This window comes from Tauraco erythrolophus, chromosome 8, assembly GCF_009769465.1.
Source record: "Tauraco erythrolophus isolate bTauEry1 chromosome 8, bTauEry1.pri, whole genome shotgun sequence".
Lineage (NCBI taxonomy): Eukaryota > Metazoa > Chordata > Aves > Musophagiformes > Musophagidae > Tauraco > Tauraco erythrolophus.
In genome coordinates, this window is record NC_141472.1 from 33,828,443 (window position 1) to 33,845,769 (window position 17,327).

General features: G+C 45.7%; 1 protein-coding gene across 1 annotated transcript in view; it reads right to left on the bottom strand.

The window, feature by feature from the left end:
- Nucleotides 1-424: 424 nt before the first annotated feature.
- The window catches only part of HEG1 (heart development protein with EGF like domains 1), a 51,602-nt gene continuing 34,699 nt past the window's right edge, over nt 425-17,327 (bottom strand). The window contains exons 14-23 of the mRNA XM_086615773.1: nt 16,554-16,673; nt 14,841-14,935; nt 13,046-13,104; nt 12,403-12,563; nt 10,440-10,574; nt 4,494-4,536; nt 4,348-4,385; nt 3,724-3,811; nt 2,235-2,409; nt 425-590 (exon numbers count right to left, since the gene is read on the bottom strand). Coding sequence (XP_086471899.1) covers nt 441-590; nt 2,235-2,409; nt 3,724-3,811; nt 4,348-4,385; nt 4,494-4,536; nt 10,440-10,574; nt 12,403-12,563; nt 13,046-13,104; nt 14,841-14,935; nt 16,554-16,673 — 1,064 coding nt within the window. The 3' untranslated portion in view covers nt 425-440. The remainder of the gene's footprint in view (nt 591-2,234; nt 2,410-3,723; nt 3,812-4,347; nt 4,386-4,493; nt 4,537-10,439; nt 10,575-12,402; nt 12,564-13,045; nt 13,105-14,840; nt 14,936-16,553; nt 16,674-17,327) is intronic.

The window sequence follows — 17,327 nt, forward strand, 5'->3', positions numbered from 1 at the left end:
CAGTGAATTTTTGCATGAAGGTTGACTAAGAGGACAAGCACAGTCAACAGTGAACAAGATCTGTAAACAAAACACTCCCTAGTGGTATTCGTTGCAGAGTGCTGGGCACAGTTCCTCTGCCTGTACTAATCCATGCTTGCCATGCAGTGTAAAGAGTGAAGAAGCAGCACAGAACAAATTCGGAGTACACACGTTAACCTCCATCTGGGTCTCTCAGTGATGTGCACCTTGAGCTGTTCCCTCCTTCTTGTCCTTCTCTCTTCTGCTCCACAAGTGTAACTGTTCCTCAAGGCAGCAATGCTTGGCACGAAGTTCAAAATCCTTCCTGTTAAATGGGAAGAGTAAGATCGGTGTGGGCTGAACTGCCCAGGAGACAGATGGTACCTGGGGATCAAGGGCCACAGAACTGTGTCAATCTTCCACTCTCTCTCCACTCCCCACTAAAAATAGTCTCTTCTTCTGGTTTCGTCACTAATGAAGGATGGATTGTATTGTCCAGGGTAGATGCATGAATGTCGAGATCCAGGCAAACCAGTGTAAGGAGGATAAAGTCCGTTTCTTTCCAGTTCAGGATTTCTCAGTCCAGTTGGCTGTATTAGCAAAAAAAAATAAATAAAAAGGGTCTTATTCTCACACTCAAATCCTCCTTTAGGCACAGCCATACCACCTATCCCAGCAGTTCTTTCAGTAGCTAGAAGGAACAACGTGATCACTAATGATCTGTATAACCTGGAATGATTTTTACTGTGGGAGTTATGCATTGCCTGAAGGGATTATTCTGATATAGTCTAGTTTCGACATCTTGCCAATTAGCAGACTTGACATTTACCTGACTCCACCAAGTGCAGCCTAAGTGCACAGGTAATTTGTAATCCAAGAGAACTGTGCTGATGAGCTCAGGCATTGAAACAACTCTCACAAAAAGGATAGTGTCCCAGAGCCATCCTTGAAGGAAATGCTTCTAGAAAATCAAAGTTAGTCTCCTGCTCTGAGTATTACCTGGGAGCACTTCTCTCCCCATTAACCATAGGCACCTACTCTCCCAACACAGGCACTTGAATATACATATATCAAATACAAAGCGATCTGACTTTCCTTTCTCTTCGCTTCTCTTACTTCAGTAAATCTCCTGGGGACACTTGGTTGAGGAACTTTTATGTCTAAGACAAAGACTGTACAATCCTTTCACCCAGTAAATAACATCAAGCCACCTTGTTTGATCTGTTACAGAGTAGATCCATACAAGGCCCTCATCACCTACTCCTTGCTAAAAAGCTTGCCTTTCTAGTCGCCAGCATAATAAAAGTCTTAAAAAATGTTAAGGAAATGCATTTTCATTTCCTAATCTCTCATTCTTACTGGAAGCAAGAAGGAGGATTATTTCACATCATGCTGTGCAACCCAGTAAACTTGCTTACTGGAAAACTTAAACTACTAGCAAGAAAGAAGGTATTGCTCACTGCTCTCTGCTCTGGAAAGCAGGAGTCCAGAATGTGTGATTTGGGTGAAATTCTACAACCTTCACTCACATGAGTAACCCCCACACACCTTAAGTACACCCAGTATGCTGCTGTAGATTAGTGATGGATGATACACCAGCATCACAGCACCGGATACAGACATTAGCAGATGGTGCCAAACATGACAGCAGTTCTTGTGCTTGTGTCTTTCTCTGCCCTACACAGCTCATTACTCCTCCAATACTTTTTCCCTGCCAGTTGTTCCCCCAGAGCTGAAGGGATGCTCCTCATACAGCCTTCCTGCTGTACTGCAGAGGGGAGAAATGGAAGAAAAGAGAGGTCCTCAGTGACCAGCATCTTCCATCTTGGGGTCAAGTCCCTCAGGCAGAGGTCTCAACCTTCCAGCATCATCAGTTAGGGTGGAAGGGAGAAAAATACTCACAGGGCAGCCTGTCCAAAAAAAACCTACTAGCAGCCTGTCCAAATCTTTTAACTCTCTCTCTCTACTCTAGGATCAGGCTTTTTGGGCATCTACCAAACTGTTCCTAGACATTTCCCTAGCACTCTTCCTAATGACACCTCTTTTACATCACATGTAATAATTACTCCAGTAATAGCTGGAGTCCACAGAACTACCAATGCCTTGCTGTCTATGGAAGCCATTTGCTTTGCTCTTTTATTTTGCAGGAATGAGTTCTGTCCTTCCAAAAAGAAAGGAACGTATCTCTGCTGTATTGGACACAAAGGGTTAATAGTTAAGCTATGGATAGATACCGAATAATATACATCTGTCATCTGCAACAGGTTCTTGGTGCTGCCATTCTCCTGCATCTCAATGGTCTCTCTGCCCCACTCTTGTGCCCGGGGGTTCTTCGGATATTCAGCATACGGTGACATCTGGAAATCCCCACTCTTGAAAATGAGTTTACTTATGTCATTTTTATTCTTCCTGTTTAGAAAAGAATGAAGGAAAGTTAAAACATACAACTTATCCTGCTACATTGTATACATTTCTGATGTGATCTCAGGAGATATACTTCATGTTACGAACCTTGACTGGGAACAAACATCACCTCAGAAAGGCTATAGTCTGATCTTCTGCTCCAAGGCAAAATCAGATATGAGGTCAGATCATGGTGAGGTTTGAAATCTCCAAGGATGGAAATGGCATAACTTCTCTGAGCAACCCATTCCACTGCCTTACCGTCCTCTTGGTGAAAGAGTTTTTCCCTACACTCAGTTTGAACCTCTCCTGTTCCAACTTATGCCCGTTGCCTCTTAAAAAACATCTAAGTCAAATAAAAAGTCCCAGAAATCTAGGAAGAAAGAAAAAGGTATGGAGCCCTCATGCTATTACAGTTTCCAAGTGCTCAACTATAGCACTTCTAGGCACTATGTTAATTCCTAAGAAGGAAGACTGGCAAGGGGCCAGCCTGAATGACACCAAATGCCCATATATGACTACCACGTTGTATAACTGGACTTTGGCGATGCTTCCAGTTCAAAGCAGAGTACCCTCCAGGAAGTCACATAGCCGGCCAAAGGCCAGGACTCATGAGATCAGTCCATCCCTGCAGAGATCTGTGCTCTGAGGGCTGGAGGTGTACTGGCCATCACACCTCCTGACAGGGGCTTGCTGACATGCCCCTGGCTCAAAACTTTAATCAGAGAGCTTTGAAATCCTAGATTTGGGGGCTGGAATGGGGCAGAGAGGGGATTACTGCAAGCCCTTGATTTATAAATCAAGGAGCAGAACAACATCAGCAGCACATCTTGTCTCTAGTGTGTATCTACCTGCTGTTACGGAAACTACGTGTGTCCGTGCCTGTGTGTTCATCCATAAAGGAAAATGAGAAGAGCCTAAAATACATTCAAACACCTCTTGAGCAACAGCCAGCAACCCTCCTGTTGCCTAAACTTCTCCTTTCTACTTAGCTTGTATTTCTGGAGACTGCTCCCTGACTGCCTGACAGCTCTGAGTCAGAAGGACTCCTTTTCCTCTCCATCCTTAGAGGACATGATTGCTAGGTGCATCCTTAAGAGACACTGAGTTGAATTTTTTAGCCTGGTTGCTGGAAAAAAGAAGATATGCCCCAAATGAAAGCCCAATGTAGTACTTCAGTATGCCTCATTAACCTACTTTCTTAGCTATCCTGTGTTTTCACCTCTGTTTTGATCCTTCAGGGTTCACGTGTGGAGCACTAAGCGTAGTGCAACCCACTGAGAGGACGTCACGTCAGCCGGGGCTGGCAGCGGTACCTACCGGCAGCAGGTGACAATCAGTGCTATGCCCATGATAAGCAGAAGTCCCCCTCCGGCAGCTGCGATCACCACAGTGATGAGCTGATATGCTACAGACGGGAAAGAAGGAGACTCACTTAGAAACAGCAACATGGTTGTAAACACTAACGTAAACATATCCACAAAGGGATTAACTGTTAATTTCCCATCTTCTCTCCCTCTGTAAGCAGTATTGCCTTAAATTTTCACACGAAATGGATGGAGTTGGGGATCTCCTCCTGAAGGAAGAACAAGTTCTTCTTTCCCTAGGGGATGGAGTCCCTTCACTGAGAGGTCACAATAATTCAAACAATATTTTATGGATTCACTTTCGAGTATCTCGCTTCAGGAGTGCCCACTGTGTGTGCTGTCATGACAGAGTACCCAGAGGAAGGAGATCTCCTTTCCTTAGGAGATAATATTAAGAAGTCATCTTTGTTAAAGAAGGTCAACAAAGTAATTTTCAACAGAAAATGAAGAAACAAAAACCACTGACAAGACTATTGTGTACCTACTGTATTTTAGATATAGTCGTTTGCAATTACTTGTTTCCAATTTCTCATTTCTGACGCTGTGGAAATGAAAAGAAACAAAACTCGGTACTTACGGTTTCCGCAGTTGAATCCACCCAAGCCAAACGGGCAGCTGGTAAGAGAAAACAACAGGGAGTTTCAGCGGCTTCATTGTGCCGACGGGTCACCAAAGCAGTATTAAGGACGGTGGGGTAGGAGAAGGGCAGAACAGTCACCGTACCTCACACAGGTCTCGTTTTCCAGCTTATATCCATCTTCACAGGCTAAAAACAGAAGAGAGAAGGGCCATGAGCACCGCGTAGTGGTGCAGGACAGGCATTTCCCACCGCCGCTTCCCACCGCACCCTCACCCCAATCGACCTCGGGGCCTGACGAGCCGCCCTGTGCTGCTGGCACGGCAGGAACGCGATGGGCTCTGATGAGATGCAACATCTCCTCTGGTTCAGGCAAAACACTTTGCACTTAAATTCACCTCCCACTGGCTTTGTCGGGACAGTTTCAGGGCTTCCCGGCAGAGCGAGCTCGGAACCTGGCACAGGGTGGGCAGTTGGTAGTGTAATTCCCAGCCCTCTTCTTGCCCAAACGGAAACTCACTGTACACTTGTACCACTTCCCACAAAGCAGTGGTGTAAAAAATCTGCAAGTGTCTCCAGCTTTTGTTTCGCAGCCTCAGTTGAACAGTGCTACTTTAGCATGGATGCACATTACTAATTACTTTTAAGTGTTAGTATTGCAACAAAATGTTATGAAAACACAGTCAGGGTAACCCAAGTGGTATGTTATGTTTTGCCTCATCACCTTTTTTTCTTGTCTTTCAAATTTGGAGCTAAATCAGATTTGAAATATCATATTTTACTATAGAACAGAAATTAAATTAACTAGGTCTAAATAACCCAGAAAACTGCTACATACAAAATGCTGGTGAAAACCTGAAACCATCACTTCAAAATAAAATAATTTCTGTGCTTATGGACAGCTATCTCATCACCTGAATTATCTGAGAAAATTATATTACCGTTCTGATGAACTGCAAAGGTGATGATGCACTGGACATGCAATTATAAGCTTCAAATTACTGCTAAGATCACTGCTTTTCTCAGCGCTAGTCCTACCAGATCTCCTGCAGATCTGTTGCCTTTCACAGAGTCGGTGAAGGTGGTCGCTCCAAGACCAGAGTAGGAGTGACACGGATGGAGTCGCTTTGAGCAGAGGGACAAGCCAGGGCCAGCACATGCAGCAGCCCTTGGGGGTCTACAAGACATCAGCCAGGGCTCTGGGAAACCCCTGCAGCACATTCCACAGGGAATAAAACTAGACTGGTTTTGTGAAAACAAAAGTGCTCATGAATCTTTTTATCCCCCCTCAAACATCATATGCTTAAAAACGGTGAGGCAGCAGTTGTCAAGCTCTCTTCCCTCTGCATTGCTCTCTTAACCATAGGGAAAATCTGCAGACGAAAGCTCACGTGCTCCCTAACCTCAGCTAAACACAAGGAAATCTGTAGGGAGAGGAGGGGGCTTCCAGCAAAGGTCCCAGCTAAGCCGCAGCAAAGCCCTCGCCTCCTCCTCTGCTGCTCCCAGCACAGCCAGTGTCTCTATTTTCAGAAACATTTTGCACAGGAGAGGAGGAAGGAAGAAGAAAGACTAGCGTGTAACATTGTCCATCAGGACGGGCTGGCACTATCATAGAAAACCAAGAGAGAGCACTAGTATTCCAGCTCAATTCTGAAGTTTATCGCTCTTCCAGCACCAATAACAACTGATATTGATGCCAGCACTGAGCAATGGGACTGTGACCTCCCCCTCATAATACAGGTCACAGAACTTTCCTAAATCTAATTCCAGTTTCAAATCAAATAGTTGAACTGGAGTTACATTTCAGAGAACCACCCAAGATTGATCTTAATATTTTCAGTGACAGACAATCAACCACAACCCTGGGTCAGAGGCTCATAAAGTTAGTTTCCCCAGCCATTAAAAACATTCACCTTCTTTCTGGTCTGAATTATCTCAGTGTCAAATTCCAGCCTTTGGATGTTTACTTGCTAGATTGGAAAAGGTTATATATTCACATTTCTCCTCCTCACCATCAAATCACTCCTTCGCCTTTAACAAAGCCAAGTGCATTGAGATCTTTGAGTCTCCCTGGTTATTGCAGCTTTTCTCCGAACACTCACAGGTTCTCTTTGACACTTTTGATTTCCGGTTCCCAGAAATAGATGTTGCAAGCCCAAGGATAACAAAACTTCTCCTCTTCTGCCTGCCTGTACCCTTAAATGCACCCAGGGACCATATTAGCCTTACAAGCCAGAGCTGGGGACCTCTTCTTTACTAACCAGGCCCCCTTCGCAGCTCTGCCCAGGAGACACAACCTACAGCGTGCCTGGCACTCTGCTCTTGGATGCCTGGCCTTGCTTGTGGTCATATTGAAATACCATTTGCCTACACACCATTTACTAAGTGTCTCACGTCACTCAGCACGCCATTTTCCCTGAGGGGCATGAGGACACAGATGAGCAACGCAATGACATCATGAATGTTGCAGCTCTAGGCACAGACTTGCCTTTGCAACTGGCACCAACGATGATGAGGGGGCTAATGTCCATCATAGCTGGTCTTGCACCCCTTTCTCTGTCCTATATAGCCCCACTGCTCCTCCCCTACCTCTTTCACTTCATTTATTCCCCCACAGCTGTGGATGGGGAAGGTGAAGCTCTTTACGTAGTTCTCCTGCTGCAGTTCATCATGATGCTTTTTGCACTGGATTTACTTTTCTCTCTCTAAGATGGTTTCTTGGAAGTCAAGGAAGAGACCAGAGGTAACTGGACGAGAGTTAAGAGCCTCAGTCAACAGACAGCCAGGGCAAGGGTAGTAAATCCCAAAGGATCTTTGCCTGGCTCATTCATAACACTGAGGCATTAGCAAAATGAGACTGGACGGGTTGCTCCTTTCACTCGCTAACAAAAGTGGACTGAAAACATTAGAATCATAGAATCATAGAATGGTTAGGGTTGGAAGGGACCTCAAAGATCATCTAGTTCCAACACCCCTGCCATGGGCAGGGAAACCCTTCACTACACCAGCTTGCCCAAAGCCTCATCCAACCTGGCCTTGAACACTGCCAGGGATGGGGCAGCTACAGCTTCTCTGGGCAACCTGTTCCAGTGCCTCACCACTCTCAGAGGGAAAAATTTCTTCCTTAGATCTAATCTAAATCTACCCTCTTTCAGTTTAAAGCCATTGTCCCTTGTCTTATCACCATATATCCTTGTAAAAAGTTCCTCTCCAGCTTTCTTGTAGGCCCCCTTTAAGTATGGGAATGCTGCAGTAAGATCACCTCGGAGCCTTCTCTTCTCCAGGCTGAACAGCCCCAACTCTCTCAGCCTGTCTTCATAGCAGAGGTGCTCCAGCCCTTGGATCATCTTCGTGGCCCTCCTCTGGACCCGCTCCAGCAGCTCCACGTCCTTCTTGTGTTGGAGACTCCAGAGCTGAACACAGTATTCCACGTGGGGTTTCACAAGAGCAGAGTAGAGGCGCAGAATCCTCTCCCTCGATCTACTGGCCACGCTTCTTTGGATGCAGCCCAGGATACGGTTGGCTTTCTGGGCTGCCAGTGCACATTGCCGGCTCATGTTGAGCTTCTCATCCACCAGCACTCCCAAGTCCTTTTCCTCAGGGATGGTCTGCTCTGCTTATGGAGCATTATGGAGCACTCCCTTGTGAGTAGTGATAGGACAAGGGCCAATGGCCCCACAGAGCTCTCAGGCCAGGAGGCTACAGGGGCAGTAAAGAGGAAAAGCAAGATCCCGAACATGCATCTCTGTCTTAAATGCTCGGTGCTTACGTCTTTTCCTCTCTTCACCCTGCCTTTTCCTGCCACTTTGCTTTCTCCGCTAGCATCTGTCCTGCTCCTTTGAACACACTTCCAGGAGAGCTCATGCTGTCACACTCGCTTGACAAGCTTTCGAACATGAGCAGGGAGCAGCGGAAAGGCTTAAGCATCAGGGGCCAAGCAAAGCTACCGAGCTGTGCTTTTCTACTCGGGATTCCTTTGCCTTTGTCTTCCTGAAAAAGACTCAAGGTTCTCTTTGGAAACCTGGTTTGCGCCTCCTTACTTTGCTCCAGAAACACTCTGTACTATTAAAAATAACACGCCCTTGAAAAGCTAGCACATTGGGTTTGTCGTCCTGTTTCTAAAACAGTCCTGAAGATACCAGGAAGGCTGAAAACCAGCAACAACCCAGGGACAACCGAACGGCACACCGAGAGGTACCACAGCCAACATGTCAAAACTCCTGTGGCTTAGAGACCCATCCCTTCCTTGGTCCAGGGGATGCTTTTTCAAGCATGCCCCAGGGAACAGACACCGCAAGGCAGGACAGAACAATCCCGGGGGGCTGGGGTGGCCAATCTCCCGTGCCCCAGCAGCTCACCCAGCCACACCCGTCTTCCCACGGGGGAGACCGGACAGGGCAGCACAATAGTCGTTTCCCTCTTTGCAAATACTATAATTGGAGTTACTGCGCCACATTTTCATGACCCACAATGAGGGTCAGATGCTCAGGAGACCTCAGTTCCTGTTTAGTTACTAATAGGGCAGAGATTTTCAAAGAGGTTGGCATATTGTATGCTATATTTATCAGAAAATAGCCCTAGATACCAAATGAGGGCCATAGCTTGGCTTTTGAAAAAGTCTTTCAAAATCCCAACCACCTGCCTTACCCAGATGGGAACAAAGACGTGCCGAAAATCTGGTATCTTGCTGGAGCACGGCACCAGGCAGTCGGTCCTACCTTCATGCTGCTGCACTGCAGCCTAAATCCCGCAACAATACCGTCCCTCAAACACTCTCAAGCTAGTCAATAAGATGTTTCCTACTGGCAGCAGCGAGCTGAAGGTGGAACTGAGGCCTCACTGTGTGCAGGTAGGGGGTTTAATATTTTGCACAGCAAACAAGACCCGTAAGTAGGGAGTAAACCCATGTACAAGATGTTAGATCTCTTAGCCCTCTGTAATCATCGCATCTGAGCGCCTCACAGCCTTTCAGGTATTTGTCTTCACAACACTGCTTGGCAAGAGACATGGACAAGAAAAATGGGAATAACTCTCCCTGGGCTCCCACCATTGGTGGTGGAGCAAGAATTGGACAAAAGTCTCCCAGGTTTCAGCTCAGCTCCCCACCCACTACATAAGCTCTTCTCTGCCTCTCAAGGGTCGGTGAAGATGGTTAATATTTCCTAATAGAAATCCTTTCCTCAGCATACAAGATGAAGGAAGGGAAGAAAAACACAAAGGAGAAAGGTTTTGCCTGGAGCCACAGAGCAGAGGAGAGGTAGGACCATGACCTGGGACCCAGAGATGCCCATCTCTGAGATGTCCATCCCAGAGCCTGCAGCACATGAGTTATTTCTAGGCACATTTTTCTCACTCTCTGATCAGATTTGGAATCAATAAAGCATCTCCTCCTATTTCAGACACTGCCAGAAGCAATATATAACCACTACTGCAATTCTTATTGATAGGTCATCAGAAAACTGCATTTCTTAAGAAGCCCTACAACAACCGCTGGAACCAGAGAATGGACACCCTGATCCTACAGCAGTCATTTTGACACTGGCACGTAGACAAAGACCTTGTTTAAAATGTAGCAAAATACATTTCATGATCCAAGGAGTAGCTAAAAAAATAATACAACTTTTAAGCTTAAAATTTCTATTAGGAACCCAGCTGAAAAATAAATTCATAATCACCTTCAGATACTTATTTCAAAAATATTGATGATGTATTAATATACGCTTGTGAATTGAAAGCACTTCTCCTAAGTTCGCTCAGAGTTCAGACAAAATCAAAACAGGCAGAGCCGCACGTCATCTCTGCTCTGTGCCACTGAACTGGAGCCCAAAGCAGTCGGGCCCTTTTATCCCTCTTCTCAATCACTGTGACTCACAGCGTGCTCCAGAAAGAGATAATATTATTCCGAGAGAGAGACTGTATCTTCAGCGTCTGCTGAAAAGTCCCCTAACTAAATAAAAGAAACTTGAGCTGCTAATATTTATTCACAATATGGAGCTTCTCGCACGCACGGCGATACACACACACACTCATTTCCACTGGAACAAAAAGTTGAAGCAAAATTCAGCCAAAATACGCCCCGCAAAGAGCAATACCTCTGCAGGAGTGGTCCATCTTGTTGTATTTGAAGTACCCACTTTTGCACTGGCAGAGCGCGACACCATCAAAGTCGGTGCATTCCGAAGTTTCCTTGTCGCATTCGGGGTCTTTTTGCTTGCACAAGCTGCCAACTGTCGGGAAAAGGAGGCCAACATCAGCGCGGTTCAGTCTGAACCCACCGCTACGCACATTTGCTTTCCCCAGGCAGCACATTCAGCTCATGTGTTGCTTTAATCTCTTTCATTTTAAATAATATTTGTTCCATTAGGAGACAATCAACATTACACTTTGTCACCATTTCTTGTGTATCTACTGTCATCTGTACAGGCCAATAGAGGGGGTGAACAATAAACGTTTCACCTTGAAGGCAGAAGCAGAAATGAAAAAGAAAAATTTGGTTTGGCTCAAGTGGAAACACATTCGCCCCCTGAGACAGGTCAACAAATCAATTTTTAAGTTTCTATCAAGCAAAACATTTTTCTCAGCCCAAACCAATTTTCTTCCATTTCAATATTAAGCACTGGATTTTTTAATGTTTCAAAGAATTTGTCCTTTCACATACATTACTTCGAAGCAGTGTTTTACTTTCCAAAGCCAGATTTGTTGCAATGAGCAATCAGCAAAACTGTGGGTAAATGATGGAAATTGTGTCACCAAATTTACATTTTTTACTGGGAGGTCAGACTAAATGGAATGAACAAATGAAAAAATATCCATGAAAAATAGGATTTTATGGAAAACGTGTCACTCATTTGGTACTCACCTTTTATAAACCTCTCCCTGCTAGATCCATCAGCTTTTTTCTTTTTCTGATCTGACATCTTTTCTTTTAAGTACTTACACAAGAACATAATTTATTTCTTATTCTGCTTATTTCAAGTTAGAAGTAGACTTTACCAGGAGACGCACTGTATCAGAAGTAATGGCTAGGTACAATCTGAGCGGGTCTACCAAAATAATTTAATTCAATCCATGGTGGAGTGTGGCTTTAAAATACAGCACATTAAAATAAAACGCACGCTAAATTTCTCATCTTTTTGTTTACGTTGCCAAAACAATGGAGAGGTTTACCACTGTGCCCAGGTTAAGCGCTGTCATCCTTCATCCTCAAAGTCAAACCTCAAAGCCTCGAATCCCAACATCACAGAGCTCCATGTGCAGAAGTTTCCTTGCAGGAGCCCATCTTTCAGGGGTGCTCACCTCCTGCATCCTGCCACTACCTCTCACGGCTACATCTCCTCTATGGCTCCCTCGGAAAGCAAGGACCGGGAGGTGCAGGGCACAGGGCCACCGCCACCAATGGGGGCCACCGCCACCAATTGGGGCCACCGCCACCAATGGGGTCCACCTGGAGAAGGTCCTGCACAATGCTGATGCGCATCTCCAGGTCTCTCTGTGCCACACCCACGTTTCCCTTTGGCAAGTTGAGCACTGGGTACAGAAATCAAAAGCTCTTAATTGTGAACCACTTTTACACCCTGCAACACTGAACTTGGGTAGGCAGGAGAGCGCAGCACCCCGTGTAGCCTTCAGCAGTTCTAATCGACTTCACCACGGGGTTTTATCTCTCGGTTTTCACGCCGTTTCCCCAGCTCCCGGCCGCACGGGTGGAAGTAAGACTTACAGGGTTTTGATCTGGCTGAGGGCCCATTGCCACATCCCAGAGATGAAAGGCTGCCCTACAACACCTCTAATCCCGTGCTGCACAATGATTTCACAGAAAGGCAGATTTCTCACACACGCGACAAAGATAAGGCTCGATATCTGCAGCCCTTTTGTACTGCCAGGTTCTTAAGACGAATCCCACTCAAATAAGATGAAAAAGATTTAGAAGGCCAAACCACCACAGGAAAAAACCCTCTAAAGATTTTGGCCAAAATCTTTCTCCCTCTGTTATAAAAGAAGCCAAATAAAACATCCCCTTCCCATCCCATCACAGTGTCTCCAGATGCTCTTTACCTCTGTGGAGCGGTTTCAGGCTGGAGATGAACTGACAAGCTTCAGTGGGGGATGTGCAAGCTCGAATGTAGCTTTTCACGCTGCTGATAACATCGTAGAAAGTCACATTGGATGTTAAAGCGAACGTGGATTGCACTGAAACATGCACAAAATTTGCCTCCCTAACAGAAAACAAAACAAAACAGCCCTGAGTATCACGGGTCAGTCTGACGTCATCGTTAGCACCTTATACATAAGACTCTTATTAACACACATGATGCATAGGACTCTTATTAATGCAAGCGATGCTTACCACAGACACAATATTGCATACATACGGAAACAGCTGTGCATTGTCACAGACCTTAAAAACAGGACAAACTTACAGACAGAGAAGTAAATTTGGGGCTGGAAAGGGTGCTGGTAGCTCACTTTGAAACCAGCCATAAATCCCTCCTGGGCAGCCCACGAGCCTGTCCCCAAGCTGCTCAGGCCAGGAGGAGGGTACTGGGAGAGCCAGGCAAGGCATTCCCCATGCCCTATGCTACCGCCGGGCTGGATTGCATCAAGCCCAGCACCAACTCAAAATGGAGAATGTGGATCTCAAGTTGAACACCCCGAGCACTCGAGTTTCTTATCCTTCCCCTGGTAGCCTTAGCCTTACCTGGTTGCCTTAACCGTGGAGTGGTGGTACCCTGGCAAGCCCGACAGCGATCCATCAAGCTGCGAGGAAGGAGAAAGCAGCTGTTAGTTTCCCTGGGGGACGATGGAAAGAGGCAGGCCAGCAGGACTGTCCTGGTTTAACCTGGCCAGCAACTAAACACCAGGCAGCCACTTGCTCACCCTCTCCCATCTCTGGGGAACAGGGAAGAGAATTAACAGGTAAAAGGGAAGGAGACTTGCAGGTTGAGATAGGAACAATGTAATAATGATGATAATATAAAATTAACAGTAATAATGATAAAATAATAATATATGAATACACATATGTAATGATAATAATATACACAAACAAGCGATGCACAGTAGAATTGCACACCACCTGGTGACAAACGCCCATCCCATCCCAGCAAGTGATCCCGAAACAGATAAGTCCTGACACCGCAATCCCAGATGAACAAGATGCCCAAAAAGAGAGCAAGAAAGAGAGAGAACTCTGAGAGACTGAGAGAGTCCCCCAGAAGAGAAGGAGAATTCTCAACTTCCTGGTCAACCCACATCTATAAAACAGACATGACATTGCATGACACGGAATTTTCCATTGGCCAATTTGGCCCTCAATCCTAAATCTAAGTTCAAATCATAAGCTAGGAGTTGCGAGTCTTCTGTCCCAGCCATGCTCCTCCTCATCCTGTTGCTAGCAAGGGATGGCTGAAGTCACCACCATGCAGCCTTGGACAAGAATGAAGACCTGGGTGTTTTGACATAAGTACCTGCCTGGGGCCCCAGTATATAATGATTGCAAAGGACAAGCCAGAAGGCAGCAGGGAGAGAGCCCCACACAAGGTCAAGCTCAAAGCAGCGTCCTCAGAGACTGCACATTTTCCAAGGAGCCTCCCTTCCCCTGGATCTGCATGGTTGTTTGTGTTCACTTCCCAGCATAAGCTGTGCAGGCAGCATCAAGGAGACTCATCCTAGCTCCCACCTCCTTTGGTGGCACCTCCAAATCACCTACTCCAGAAAGAGTTGGGATTAACTGCAGTCATCCCAGGAACTGCTAACAGGATGAACTCATGCATGCAATGATCTGGCTAAAAAATGTACAGAGATGTACCTATCCCCATCCCAGGGGTCTTTTTGCAGCAGCTACTGGCACAGCATATGGGGAAGCCACCAGCTCACTCAGTGCTTGCTCTCAACTGACCAAGAGCCACATGGTTGCGACAGCATGGCTGGGAAACTCCACCAAGAGGAAGGTATGTTTGGGCAGGTGCTGCTGCTCTGCTTCAGCCCATGGGGTTTGGCAAAGATCAAGGTGGCACCAGATGCAGCCCAACCCACCCCAGCCCCTGTGAGATTTACTGATGAACAATGAAGCCCAGAGCTACTGTTTTAATGTTTGACCTTGGAGGAGCACTAATGCCCTTCTGAGATCTGGAAAAGGCAATGCAGCCAGGAGACACTGGGAAAGGATGGAGGCTAAAGAAGCGTGAATTCAGCCACACACTGCATGAAAAAGGCTTCAGGATTTTCTGGGCAGATAGATGCTGCCTTAACCCTCACAGGAGCTGGATCTCTCCTCTGCTGGCCAGCCAGCCTGCACAGGGCAGGGGAGAGAAGCATGTTGGGATTTAAAAGCGTGTATCTCACCAGTCCTCCTTACACCAGACCAGGATGGTTCAATGATTAAAAAGGCTAAATCCGCACTACAGAGCCTTGTGGCTCCCCATGCCAACCATAAGAGGAACGAAGCGGACCTATCCCATCAGCATGGCCGAAGTCCCAGTAATGACACTCACCATTGCCAGGATTTCACCCTCGACGTGGAGGAGCTCCGCGTACTTCCCATGGGTAGTATTAAGTTTCAGGGGGACCTGGCCAATAAATATTCTTACTAAAAAGGAGAATAAGACAAGTTAGAATGTATGTCTCCGTGCCACGTACAGCTGCGGTTTCATCTGCCGTACACAAGAGACTGTCTGTGTGGAAAAACTCCTTCAAGCAGTGGACAGAAAACTCACGTCTGAGAGTCACTGCCCCAATACAGCAAAGTCTCAGCCTTGGGATTTTTCCCAAGGGTTGCTGTGATGTTCCCACAGCCCCAGTCAAATTCCAGAGCTCAATGCTGCCCAACAGCCAGCATTTCACTGCAGTGGTCACACATTTCATAGAGAAACACAGACTAATTTAAAAGGACCCTGAACACAGAGAGAGCTGGGTAAATTTAGTAACATGCCAGTTTCAGGTACCAAAGCTATTTATAATAATTTGCGATAAATGCGTCAAATCTCTTACCCCTCCCTGCAATGGAAGGAAAACAAATCAGCAAGTCAAAATAAAGCACTGTGGAAAGGACATTTTCATTTTTCAAACTGTTAGACAAAACGAGCAATGACATTTGAAAAGAGGTCCAAAAGATGCATTTTTCTCTGCTTAGATTCATATTTGATTCATGGCAGCAGAATGCAATAATCCGAGTCATCCAGACTTGGAGAGATAATATCCCTAAATCTTGTATTAAGTGTCATGAGATACTCGGTGGAAATGAGAACTCAGAGCTCCAGTATTATGTTCCACCAGAAAAACAAATATGGTTGCAGATAACATTGTAAAGCCTCCAATCCTTTCCCATTTTTTCCCATCCACTGAGCCTATCTTCGCCACAAATTTTATAGCGGACAGCTCTAATGTAACAACTCCGGGTATAAATAAGATGAGAATCACCTTCACAGTATTTATATAATCTGCCTGTATCCCAGTTCAAGGCATAATCAAAACAACTCTCTAAATTAGAAGCTGACACATTCCAATTTGAAGAAATGTTTCAAAACACCCTTCAGGGACACCTCACTCCTGTTTCCTTAGCAAAATTTCCATGCCTCTAATCCTCGCTGATTAAGGCTCAGAAGAAACTCTAGCAAAACAAATCCCCCTTCACAATGGGACATTGTAAATCCTTGAGATGGAGAGTCCTCTAACAGAAAGGAAGGGGTCAGAACCTGAGTTCCAACTAATAAATGTGCTGCATGAAAAATCCTAAAGGTATGAAAAAAGACCTTGATCTTGCAAAGACTTTCACGGCTGCTTAATTTTCCGCACATGGCCGATCCCACCGAAGCCGGGTTACACAATAGCCCCGCTCTCCTCTCCCAGGCCGAGCACCGTCACCCAGGTTTGCAGGGCTGGGAGCTACGATCAGCTGCTGAACACTTTTTGCTTGTAAAACACATTAGGAACAGAAGGGGCACATCTGTCCTTACTAACAAGCCCCAGCCCACTGCTCCGTTGCTGTGTTTTTAAGAGATCCTCAGCTGTCACTGCTCCTGCTCCCTGGGGCACCCCAACATGACCAGCATTAGACGCTGCACTTGTATAAACACTAAGAGGCTCTTGTTAAAAGTGGTGGCTGGGAGGAACAGGAAGCTCCTGAACTAGTCTGAGTCTAGGTTAATTTATTTTAGAAGATTATTTCCATCTTTTTCTCCCCTGGTTTTTCACTTTTGTTTTCTTACCTAAATTGCACTTTCCTTTTTCCAGCTCATATCCAAGAGGACACTGACAGATGTAGGAGCCACGGGTGCTGTTGCAGGTGGCCAGCGCAGGACAAGGGTTGGAAAGACATTTATCCACATCTACAAAAGCAGAAAAAAACTCAACCTGTAGTTAAAGAATTACAAAAATCATCAACCGTTGGGCTAAAACAGATCAACTTGGCTCCTCTGCCGTAACATCCCGAGCATTATCAGATGCTTCATTCCATCATTTGTATTTACTATTTATCTGGTTCTTAATTATTGTGTTGGAGTTGAAAGAATAAACACAAACCACTTTCTCCTGAATATACATTCAAAAGCTCTTGGGATCCAGTGTTGATTCATGTTAAGAATTAACACCCAGCTTGTCTACAGCACTGCTCATCTGCAGATCTCAGAGTGCTTTCCAAAGACGAACAATCCTACAGTCACGGATGGAGAGACCAAAAAAGGGACCTTGTAATGCATTTCCCACTGGGTGAGCAAGGGCTTTGGGAGCAGACACCAACTGCAAAATATGGTGTTTTGGGGAATTAATGACAGTAGAATCAGATGCTTCATAAATTAGAAAACTCAAACTGCAAGTTCTGGAGAAGATATCCAATACCTCCCTTTGGAAAAAAAAAAACATGTCCTGGTCAAAAATGCTCCTCTTGCTGTGCATATAACCCACATGAGCACAAACACACGTCACACACGTGTGCAAGGGCAGAATGGGAGCAGGGCTGCGGACTTCTTAGTGACAAGGTGCTA